We start from the raw sequence: 12,775 nt of genomic DNA, 5'->3' as shown, positions 1-12,775 counted from the left end.
GTCATTTTTGGACAAAATCTTGATGACAGGGCAAGCCCAGGTCTGGAAACTTGCACTTGAACATATCAGAATTTTTCACGGGACTTTGCATCTAATTTTCCCAGCTCAAACATACAGTATGAGTGTCAGTAAGTGCATTAAATGTACTGGGATTTAAAGTGGTGACTGATATACTGTCCATTTCCACAGCATATTCCTACACAAAGGCTAATGTTATGAGTTCAGTCCCCACAACAGCCTTGTGATTGGTGGAACTGCTCTTAAAGAAGACGCTGAACTCCTCTGCGTGTTCAACAGTTTCAAATGAAACAGAATAAGAGCATCGGATACATCCAAAATCTTTCATGCACTGTTTGTGTCACCCGTGTCTGTGACAACAAACGGGTGAGTCAGTGAAAGTAGTGCCATTGCGGTGTTACACCAGAGTGTGTCACGGAAGTAAGGATATATGACTCATGTCGGACAGCTACATGACAGTCACACACGTACTTCATCTAGAGATCAACACTTTCATTTAGCAGTGTTTTTATAGAGTAATGAAAAGCAGATATTAAAAGATATAAAAATTAAACCTGAAAACATAGAGCTGGGTGTTCAGGTTAAGCACTGCACTGGATTGGACCACACAGCATTAGATTCTTTGTTTCACTTTCTCTTACTACCTCCACCCTAGCCTTGCTGACCATTAAGTGCAACATTACCACATTTCAAGCTGCTTACTCTTATTTTACTTTGCTTCAGTTTGTTTTGTCAGAAAATAACTGCAGTGAAAGTCTTCATGGCAACCACTAAATCACAATAAGGATCACTTAGAGAGGTAGCAATCCCAGATTATTTGGAAAATCTGGACAGAAAATGAAGGAAAATGTCCACTGTTCACTATCAAAGTGCCCTTGAGGAAAGCACGTGACCTTTAAAAAATTGGAGCGGCTTAAAGGTAGAGGACCACTCACAGTGAAATGTGTCAAAACTGTGCCTCTGTGCTGTGTTAAAAATGGCAATGGAAAAGGTTTTAAAAAGTATGCATGTTCAGTAAACATTCGGTGAATTAATAAATGCACCTCTAATCTGCTGTTTGACGTGAACTCCTTTGTCCTTACAGACACAGTTAGTGAACAAACACATACATGCAGTTTCGGAAGTTTAATTTTCCTTACACAATCATTTATAGCAAAACTGCAATGTTTTCATATCAGCCTGGTTTGCAGGGTTTCATTGATATAACACAATAGCATTTCCCACTTCACGAGAGGTTTTGAGTCTGTTGTTGTAGTGTCTAGTTGCTCTTTCCTGGGAAAATTCTGCCCAGCAATTCTTCTAGTTATTCCTGGGTATACAGGAATGAATAGAAGAGCTGGGTGACGATAATCACCATGGCTGAGCAGAGGCAGAAGAAAAGAGCGCCAGCCACTAAAACTCAAACTTAATCAAAGAATTACAAGCAGGACAACACATTGTTTCATTGAGAAACTATCTCTTAGAAGTGCAGTGCAGAAACACGAACTGCTGTAGAACAGTGACAATGAAGAAGACAAAAGAAGAAAATATTACTTATGGGCAAGAGAGAGACATGTGATTTGGTCCATACCAAGTATATTATATTATATAATATAATATACTTGTGCAGATACATGATTTTCCCCCAATAATACAGACTGAAGATGTGCCACTTTTGTCGCTAACCACAGCTGGGAAACTGTCTGAATCTTTTTGTCTCTCTTTAAACATTTGTCAGACATGAACACAACTTTTTACATTACACTGCAACAATATAATGTGTGTCTCCTGTCCCATAACACGTAACTGGGAACAGTTCTTAGGATGCAGTTTTTGTTTTTAAAGGAACTACTTGTACATTTTTGCCATCACTATAAAACCACCATTAGCATTAACAGCTCTTTACTTGCCAGTCTAAAAGAAACATTGAGAGTTCAGCATCAAACTTCATTCAAGAGCTTCAGCCAAGAGCTGTATCTATTTTGCTTCTGGATCTATCCCTTATTTTTTTGTACTGAAGTTAGCATGCTAACCAGCTAGCCCCAGCCCAGCTGGACCGTCTTGTTGTTTTCACTGACTGTAGTGTCTAGACTGCCCTGAAGAAGCAGCACTGCTCGGGGGCATATTATAACCTCTTGTATTGTGATCGCCATCACCTGCTCCTGGGAAGAAACTATGTTTGGTGACAGAGAAAACTTACAAAGGGTGTGTTCTTGTGGCCTTCTCTTGCAGTAAATATCAGATATTGGGCCAATCGTGTCATTCTTTGAGAAACAAAGCAGAAAGAAGACAAAAAAACTGAACAATAATAAGATCATAGACATTTATTGTAAGCTTTAACACATACAGTAAGAGACAGTTATCCTTATCAGTCATGCCCTGATGTGCAACCAAAGAAAGAGAGCAATGTATGTTGTAATGACTGACATAAATATAAAGGTCTAAGCAAGTGATTGTCAAGGGCAACCTCACTGATGCTGTCTGTCATGTAACACGCAATGCACTTCTAGATTCAAGCTTTAAGGCTGGTAAAACTCTAGTAGTAAGACAAACATTATACATCACATAGAAAATTAGGCATTTATTGATTTTCTGGTGTTACATTGTATATGCCTTAATCTGCTCTACCCATTCTTATTGGGATTTTTATACACTCGTGACTTGCTGTGACCAATGACTTATTTTTACAGGATGGTATTGATCCAGTAAACATGCGACTACAAGGGGTATTCACTTTTCGGCACAGCAAATACTGCCACTCTGTGTTCCAAAACAGATGGTGCTGCTTGAGATTGCAACTCTGCTCTGCAGGACCCAGACTGCTCCACACTGCAAGAAATGACTGTTTTGATGACTTTGATGGCTTTTTGTTTCACCTTAAGGTGTGTACATCATTCTCTTAAAACAAGTGGATCAGTTGTTCAGTAGGGTGAGGTTCTTCAGTGATGTGTCAATCTCCTGACACCAGTTAAATAACAACAGCAACTTATTTTAAGACATTTCTAAAACACTCCTGCTCTGGGTGACACTGTAAACACTGCATTTAAATGGAATTATCTAAATTTGTTAAATGTGTCAATATAATATAATATAATCCTCCTAACCTTAAATGATATTATTTTAAAGCCTCAGATGAACGCATTCTTGTCATGAGGTAATTAAGAGTCAGTGTTAGGGTCTTAAGAGTTGTACCCCCTGGCCTCCACTGTGGTAAAAACTAAGTTTAAGTTCTTCTGACCAGACCTCTTTGGTGCAACAAAGAATTTTTCAGAAAAGCTTATAGCTGAAATGAAAGACTGGCATGCCCTTTGTGGTGCTATAGAAAGGTTTTTTTCGGGGGGGGGGGGGTTTGCAATTAAAAAATAGAGTGAGAAAAGGGTTTTATATCACCAGGCTTCAAAAGGTTATGTTATGGACCTTTATTGTGCAGTAAACACCTAGGAATTGATGCAATATGTATTCCAGGTTGAAACTGTAGGAGTAATTACCATTAATACTATTAATATAGGGTTCAAGTGTCTGTTTCTGTGTTAGAACTATACTTACCAAACGAGTCTCTATCAAATCAGCCTTCTTTTTGTGTGTGGCCAGGTGGCTGGCACGCACACACACACACACACACACATCCAAGGCGACTTCAGTCAAAACACTCAACACTGTAAGGCTGTGCCTCAGAGAAGCCTCAGCTGCAGCGTGTGTCTGTTTTCCTCTGTGGTTCAACCAAGTACCTGGTGCGACGCGATAGGTCTCGCTGCAATAAAAACCAACAAGATCTCCCAAAGCTATAACATCCGAGATATCACGTATCTAACGAAGTAATGTCATCCTCATCAAGACGCGTTACTAATTCCATTATGATGTGGCTTCTTGCTTATTGTGACTCATTGTATCACAGTCACATGTCAACAGGTCAGGTTTCCAGTAATCTCTTTGCGCACCGATGCTTGAATCTGATTCGGGATAAACGGGATAAACTGCACCTCTACTTCTCTGCAAACAGAAAAAAAAAACATATTTATTTTCATCCAGTTTCACACTGAGAGTTAAGATCTAACTTTTCTTTAATGGTGGGGCTATAATGATGCAAAGGCATATCCATTTCTCCCTGGTACAATTTCACATATTGGCAATATTCTCAAGAAAGTGTTTAGATTAAGAAAACTCCACTTGATCTTTGTGAATTCCTGAAACTTCTCTGAATATAAGTTAAATCATTTAATTCCACTGGCACAATTTGAGTTCTCACAGGTTCCATCAAGAGAATATGTCACTCTCAGTCGCAGAGCAGAATATATGACTTGTTAAGATGCTTCGCAGGGGCAGGCGGCTGGCATCGTAGAAGTCATTTCCCTGCCAAAGTCGCTCTTCAGCTCTTAACGCGCAGCCTTTGAAACCACCTTCGATTTCAGCTGCCGCATCCCAGCCAGAGGTCTAAAAGTTTTTTTTTTTATCATTATTATTTTAAACGCTCATAGCCTATCTTGTTTCCTCCTAAAGCCCCCGATGACCGGAGCTTGTATCATTTAATTAATCCCTGACATGACGTGCTCAGAGGCAGGTAGAGAAAACAGGCGGCTGGCGAGGAAGGAGGACCATTACGCAGGTTGTCATGACATCACCATGGGCTGGCTATAAAGCGGTGAGGACTAATACACAGAGTTAGAGGAGCACTTGAGGAGCTTTGGAGTAAAGGACGGACTTGAAGCCTCTTATGTTTAACAGCTGATTGGCTGCTGTTAACCGTCCCTGTTTCTGAACTTCAGCGTAGAGGAATCTCGTAAAGAATACAAGACTTGTCAAAATGAACTTGTCGTACTTGGTAGCCTGTGGACTTATAGTCACCCTGCTTTCAGTAAGGATGGGGGCGAAACCTTTATCTCAGACGCAGCAGAAGGTAAGAAGAAGTTAACTTATATTCTTAATGCTGAGAACTGACGCTTCGCACTGTTAGTTGATGGGAGCTGAGCGCTGCCTCAAGAGTGAACAGCTGTTCTGTGGTTCAGGCGCCCAAGACTGTTTGTTTTACGCATCATATTTCATAATTTCAGTCATGCCTAGCAATTCAGTGAAGGCAATTTTTTCCACTCTCTGAATCTAAAACTTCCAAGCAAATTTTTTTTTCTGGCACTTTATTTCTAAGGAGACAGCATGTTTCAATGATGTCTATCGGGATGAGACACCATAAAAACCGTATTTTTGCTCTCCAGCATCATTTGTAAGTTTTTGTATTTAAGGGCACATTGAAGTAATGTGACAAGTACTTAATAGAAAAAGACATTTAAGCCTTAGGCTGAAATCATTCTAATAAAAAAGGTTTTTAAGCAATAAAACGAACGACTTTTCAGGATGAAGCTGTTAAGGTTCATCTTGGAATCAATATTTTTCCAACTGTTTGCTAGAATTAAACTACAAGTCTGCTGCACAAATGGCCTCAACTGAACGAAACTTCAGAAATAAGAATTTTGGTTTAGTATCTTACATGGCTACAATTTAGGATGACTGCATGCTGATGCCACAATGTTCGGACCAGAGGAGCGGGCTACAGGCACCTGTCTTATATGACTCTTAACTGAGGGTTAACAGCGATGTCTGAAGTTTCAGAGCTGACCTTTACATATAATAAAAATGCAAAAGTTCACGAACCTCACAGGAAATTAAGGATGTTAAAGATTTCTTTTGAGGTTTGAATCGAATAACAGTAGTATCATGTCCAAAACTTTTTGGCCACACAGAACCACTGTCCGTCTCAGTCAGTCCTACAGCGCCGTGCTTTAAAAAAAAATGGCCAAAAATCATTAAATATTTTCCTCTGGGCCAGTGCGCACGGTGTTTGGAGTTGCTAAAATATGTAACCAAGCTGAGGCTTTCCTCAATTCAAGATCAAACGTTATGCAAAGCGGCTGCTCTGCTCAAACAAGCACCAAGCATGTATTTCAGTTTTTATCGAAAGCCATATCTCTTTGCACAACGCACTCGCCTTAGGGAGACATCGTTTTATTTATTTTCTCTATCTCTGTTCCCAGTCTCTTAGAAGTTTGCTGGGCGAGGAGCTGGCGGAGTTTCTGGAGTCGGAGGAGAGGGAGAGGCGGCTAGATGCTGTGCGCTCCCGGATACGGTTACTGCGAGATTTACGCATGGACACCCGTGCCAGAGGCATGTGGGCTCGTCTCCTCAACGACCAACCCGCGCCGAGGAGACACAAATCGGGAAACAAGAAAGGGGGCTCCACGTCGCGGAGTGGCTGCTTCGGACACAAGATGGACAGGATAGGAACCATCAGCGGCATGGGCTGCTAGGGTCGGAGCAGCGCTGTGATTGGTGAGTGGTCCTTTCGTGTCACTGTCCCAACTCAGTCTTAGATAGACTCGGGGGGAGTGAAGAAATGGAATAAGGAATGGTGGCAAGATAGGGAGGAGGAAGGGAGGATGGAGCAAAAGAATGGTAGGACAGAAAAAAAAAAAGAATGAATGGATGATATGAAGTAAGTACTGAAAGAAAATACATGTCCAGTTTGTCAATGGTTAAATAGCCTGAAGTGACAGATGGAAGAAAAGAACCAAGATACTGAACAGAGGGATGAAAGTGAAAAAAAATCTAAAGCCGTTTTCTGTGTAATCAAAGGTCAGTAATGGGTGTAGCATATAGATGGAGAAAAGGGATCAAGGGAAGGAAGGGAGGGAGGAAGGAAGGACGGAAGGAAGGGGGGGGGGCAAGCAAGAAATACAGAACTAAGGAAGAAATCATTTTCAAGTAAGATCATGTTTCTTGATGTCATGTCAGGACACTGCTTTGCATCCACACTTTCAGTTTATACACAGTAGCATATATAAATATATACAGTACAGGGAGCAGGGATTCATGACCATGCATGGCTGTGCTCTGTCATGGGATTGATTCATCGGTCTGCGTCAAAGGGCGGTTTGATGGAAAGAATCACATCAAGCACTACGCATTCAGCTACATGTCATTAACCTCAGCTGACTCCTCACTATCAGAAAAACTGGGTTTAGCAGTGGGGACACCCCCTTAAGACAGCAGGAAAGCCCACTTAGACTGATGTACACTGATGCATGGGAAACTGTCCAGTGGGTATTTAGGAAGTCCACTCTTGTACTTATGCACATCATCATGAATGGTCCCATCTGCTTCATCTAGAGAACAAGAAGAATACATCAAGTTTAAGAGAAGGAGAGATGGAGGAAGGAAGTGGGGACGCAGACAGGCAAACCCACACGCATTTACATGCACACTTGAAAACACAGCACCCTGCGGTGGCCGGGGACCCTTTCTGGGAAACCCATTCCCTTTTACCCAAGGGATTTGAACAAAAACAACAAAGGGGCTGCGGAGGTGAATGAAGTAATGAGGAAGCTAGGTGACGCACAATTAGTCCTGAGGCTTGAGGCCTTTTTTTGTGGTTGTGGCAAACTGTGAAAATCCTGATGGGGGAGTGTAATTTTTGTGACTAACTTTAATGAGTGTGCATGTTTTTCATCTGTTGACACCCATCTCTCCTCCCCAACGGGCTGCAGTGTGTGCATCATAAATGTGAAAGTCTGTGTTGGACATAAGTTTGTCAGAGGTGAAATGGTTAGGTGAAGAGTCAGGGAGAGTATTTAAACTGACCTTAAATCCGACAAGTACATTTTCAGAGATTCCCAGAATGGTGGGAGACTGAAGTATAGACATCACACATCACTGAAAAAAGGAACTTGTGTTTGAAGCGTAGTCTAACCTTACTTCTCCCTTTTCGTGTCTTTCTCTAGATCTCTGGACGATGGGTTTGGACAAAGAAAGGTTCCGTTTGTTCTCACCTGAGGGGGGAAAATAGAACAACTCACCAAGTGACAGATTTTCGGTACGAAAGTCACCATGACCAGCATAAACAAAGACTGAGATGACAATGCTACAAAACCCTCATATAAATATATATATGATAAATATGCAGGTATATATACATATATACATATATGTATACCATAAAAAATGGTCAACAGATACAAACACAGATGCATACAACAAGATGGCGGGCAAAGGTATAAAAACTACAAACTGCAAAGCTGTATATTGTTGCTGCTGCTGTACATTCATGTACTTCATCTTCCCCTGCATAAATGTATTTATGTTTAAAAAAAACTATTTATATGTTTATAAAAAAAGAGATATTTATAAATATGAGTTTTATTTATGTAACATTTTGAAAATGGACGCAAACTGCAGGTCAATTCTGTTTGTAACTTTTTTCTTTTTGTCTCATAGTTGTAAATGTTTTCAAAAATGATAAAAAGAACATTCCATGTGCACTTGCATGTGTCCTCTCTGGGTTTTATGTTGCAATGAAACCAGGAAATTCTAGTTACTGAGCAGTTACTTCCTTCTTTTCAGCTTATTAGTTACTATACAGTTCAGATTTTGAAAAGATTTCTTCAGTGAGTGTAACAAAATTTTCTTCATCAATAAGGGAACATGTAACAGTAAAATGCCAACCTGAGGAATGGCATCTACTCCAGTAATGTGAGTTTTCATATTCAATACTCAGAGATAATTATTCTGGATAACACTCAGTTGAATAGTTCATTTATTTTGTCTGCATTTGACCTGAACTTCAGAGAGCTGGAGATGGATGAATGGTAATCAATATGAGGCACCATACAAACAAAGTTTCAAGTACTCACAAGATAAGTTACTCACTGAGGAATTCACAGATGAATAATACAAAGAAAATGGAGATACAACATTGTACTGTTGCATTTTATAGTCACACTGTGTTGTAGGACAGTGGGACAAAGGCAAAATGTCAAAAGCAGACATGTTCATGATATTCTTTTGATCCTTTAGTGTATTAGCATAGTGTTAATGAAGAAATTCATCAGGGGACAGTAAGTTTTCAGGCATTGTTGCGGAGAATCTTGAAACTTGGATCCAAGTCAAGTCTTTGCCTCCACAGCCTCAAGTTTTATAACAACAATTTTCTGATACTCGTCTTTATTTAGGTGACACTAATCCAAAAGCAGAGTCTCCAATGTGAGAGGCATTCTTTGTAAGAAACATATTTCATTTGTAAAGTCTGAGTGACTCAGTTAATCCACTGAGTCACTCATTTATCCACAAGGCTTTATTCACAAAAATGCAATTTATTATGATTGATATGTCTCCTTCTAGTTAAGCAGTTTACTCACTAACAAGACAAGAAAACCCATTTTATTTAATGTGGGATTCTCAAATTCATAGTTAGTTCAAACACACACGCACACACACACACACACACACACACACACACACACACACACACACACACAAACACTGTTATGACTGTGACACCAGAGGCTGAGTGCTACATTTACACTGAAAAACACAAAAGCAACACACACACCTCACAAAAACCTGAGAAAAGAAAAGAAGTAATGTGGGCAATCATGATAACACCTGTCAAACATGGATAAAAGCTTGACAGAGAAGGGTGCACACTGAACAGGATAGTTGCTAAAACGTACCACATAGAAGTAAATCAGCACCATTGCTCCATGGTGTGAGGTTCATTAAAGCAGATATTTGTTATCTTCATTAAATGTTTGTATCAAAGGCCAGTGTACAAAGATAAATAACCTTGTGAGAGAGCACAAACTGTAGAATCTCATAGGAGCTATAAAGTCTGACAGTTGTTCTGAATGGTTGCACAGCAGAAGGTATAAAGGTAATATATAGGACTCTATGGTTCACACACAGTCATCCCCCTAATGTTCCCATAAGACCATGCATTTAAAAGCCACACATGAACACCAGGATGCAACTGAATGCCTCAGCCACTGACACCACAACAAAAACTCTTTGCTGAGGTTTTTTAGTGAGCCTTCTTGCAATGCTGGAGCATCTTCAGCCATTTCAATATCACAAATCACATTTAAAGCAAACTTCTTCAGTTTTCTATAAATATGATTGCCTCTCTGTTATTGCCTTTGGGGTTTTATAAAATGTATCTCATACAGATTTGATGCTTAGTTAATTATGTTTGAAAATGTAGATAGCTCCGTTTTCATTATGACTCAGAGAACTACAGATACTCTTCTTGAACAATATGTCCCTGTATGTCTAAGTCAAGGTGAGAGAATGAAAGTGGTCTAAAGACAGTGGGTGGATCTACTCCTTGTTGAGTACTTTGGGATATTTATGTGGTTCTGTTATTTTGTCCACACCTTGTGCAAGCCAAAAATGCAGGTATGTTGATCATGTGATGCTGCTGGAATTTCTAGAACTATTCCATTCATCATCCATCCAATAAGAACATAACAGCAGACAAGAGTTGTTTATAGCTCCATTAGAAAGGGTTGCAGACACTGGCAAAAAAAATACTGACATTTTAAGAGACATTACCATGGATTTACATCTGTATGTTTAAATCTTGCTATGAAGCATTTTGGGTGCTTGCCCAGAAATAAATGTGCATTTCCCTGTGTTAGAGAAAATCTCCTCTGACCTAAAATCCCTGGATGCATCTATTTCCCCTCTGTGTGCTTTCTATTCATTGGATGCACTCAATTTAATCCATCCCTGGAAACAGCAGTGAATAACAGGTGTAGACAGGGGTGGGGAGAAGGGGGTTTGTTTGAAGAGGAGAATTGCTTTGTTCATGTTGCAAATTCAGCATAGTTCATTTGAAAGACAGCAAGAAGACAGTAACCAGATGCATGAAGGTGACAGGACTTAAAACAACAACAACAACAACAACAACAACAACAAAAAGATGTCACATAACCAGGAAAAGGGATGTATTTTCATTTGAAAAAAACACTGAAATGTGAGAGAATTTAAATGCTGAAACACACTGCTGATGTTGACTACATGGTTCAAATCACATTTGCTGTAACTGTGAATATGTAACACTTTCAGCTACTGCTTGCTGCAACAGCCAATAGAATATTTCCCCCGTAAGAATCACAGTTTCTTCTAATCACCCAGTCCTCACAGCTCACTGTAAACAGTTACATTGCATTGACAAAATGCAATTGACAAAAGACAAAGAAATTAAGTATAGATAAGGACAAAAATGTTGCGAACAGATCATACATGTTCTTGCGCATATAAGCATAGTAGAATAGGTGCTGCAGTGCTGATAAGCATCTTCGATAGCAGGTTGGACACACCTTTTTCACAGGAGACATTTTGACCTGTCATAGAACACGTGTGTAGCTAATAACATTGATGACGGCTCCAATCCATGTCCTAGCACACAACTTCAGTGAGCAAGAATACACACAATACCAGGGTCCAAAAAACTGAGAGCCTAAATATTGGTCATCATTTGTGCTTATCATCCTATCGCATGTCAAAAAAGTCATTACAAAGAGATGATGATGTTATTTCTTAACATCATTTGGTTAAACCAAATCTCCACATGCTTTAATAATTAATTTAAAAACTGTTCTCTTTTAGAGGATTTCTCATCACATCAGCTCATGATCAGTAATTTCAGTTTGTTCACATGGCCCAAAATACTTTACATATACAACACTTTATTATCATCAAACCTGCAGTATGAATTGTTAGCAGGCTTATCTTGCTGTGGGACAACATCAGTATATACCATGAAAGAGACATGCTGGTTGAGATGGAGCGGTTTTCTTTACCCAGTGCCTCATGATATAAGTGAGGGATGTAAAATGCAATGCTGCCTCTGTGTGGTGTTGAGGGTTAATTACTCAAACGTGCTGTTCATGTCCCCCTGGGACTGAACTAGTTGACTGGAATACTTCATACCTTGTACACATAAGCAGACAGACAGATAGACAGATAGATATCAGACAACTGGCTGGTTGAATCATAATTACTTTTCTAAACCATGTCATATTTTATGATTTGGGCCAGAAATATGACACAAAAATGCATTGTGAAGTTGCTTCAAATGAAGTTTGTGTAACAGCAGTCTACTAAATGGACCTTGTGGTGAGATGTTTTGTCACCTTCAGGAATGAACTTTCAATCTCAGCATACTCTAGAAGGCAAGTCCTTAAAATGCTCAGAAAAAAATGTTATCTACTAGTTATTTTTCTGTAGTTTAGTTTCTATCAACGATGAAGGAACATTTTATTAAGATGTTGCTGGAGTAAAAGAACTAATACTACAAAGTTTAAGTCCTGCATTTGAATTTTGCTTGGGCATAAGTACCCTCAGCAAAATGGTAAGTAAAAATTCTCAGTATAAGCAAAGGCCATTAACAGTGTTATATTCTTATATTGTTTCAGCGTTATTACTGTAAAAATATCATTTACTGTTGTAGGTGGGTGGGTTTTACTGTTAAGTACATAGACTGTGTACAAAAAAAGCACTTCCAGCTAAGCATTAACAATGTGTTATATTTTATGATGATATGTAAAATCTTAAACTAGTAACTAGTTAGAACTAGCAGGCCTAACTTTGTGGCGAATACATGTTCTATGTTTTCCTCTTTGGAGTAAGACACAGCAGCATAAATTGAAATACTACAGTGAAGTAGCACCTTCAGATTCATAAAGTACTCGATTAAATGTAGTTAGCTATGTAAAACCACGGATATATTGTGTTCAATTGGGGGTATTTCCGTTTACACACAGCCGGTAGCGCAGAGCTCCACATGGTAGGCTACACATGTGGTTGATGGTTGATGGCAGCTGGCTCACACCACGTGGTTCATATAAACAGCCGCATGGGACATAAAGACGCTCTGTGCTGACTGACCATACAGTAAATGTAAATGTGCCATTTGTGAACTTTTCTTTTTCTCTAAACATTTAAGGTTTAAATG

General features: G+C 39.4%; 1 protein-coding gene across 1 annotated transcript; it reads left to right on the top strand.

Moving 5' to 3' along the window:
- Positions 1 to 4,644: 4,644 nt before the first annotated feature.
- Positions 4,645 to 8,303, top strand: nppc (natriuretic peptide C). Its single transcript, XM_018673065.2, has 3 exons — positions 4,645 to 4,891; positions 6,021 to 6,315; positions 7,764 to 8,303. Exons 1-2 carry the CDS (start codon positions 4,799 to 4,801, stop codon positions 6,291 to 6,293), a joined length of 366 nt encoding a protein of 121 aa, XP_018528581.1. The 5' UTR covers positions 4,645 to 4,798; the 3' UTR covers positions 6,294 to 6,315; positions 7,764 to 8,303.
- Positions 8,304 to 12,775: the final 4,472 nt, after the last annotated feature.

This window comes from Lates calcarifer, linkage group LG17 (assembly GCF_001640805.2).
Source record: "Lates calcarifer isolate ASB-BC8 linkage group LG17, TLL_Latcal_v3, whole genome shotgun sequence".
Lineage (NCBI taxonomy): Eukaryota > Metazoa > Chordata > Actinopteri > Centropomidae > Lates > Lates calcarifer.
This window is presented reverse-complemented; position numbering and strand designations above follow the sequence as displayed.

What these genes read in the sequence shown, in the direction of transcription:
- nppc (XM_018673065.2), top strand. Translation starts at nt 4,799, where the DNA reads ATGAACTTGTCGTACTTGGTAGCCTGTGGACTTATAGTCACCCTGCTT. An exon ending in TATCTCAGACGCAGCAGAAG is followed by an intron (nt 4,892 to 6,020) that starts GTAAGAAGAAGT and finishes CTCTGTTCCCAG; the next exon opens with TCTCTTAGAAGTTTGCTGGG.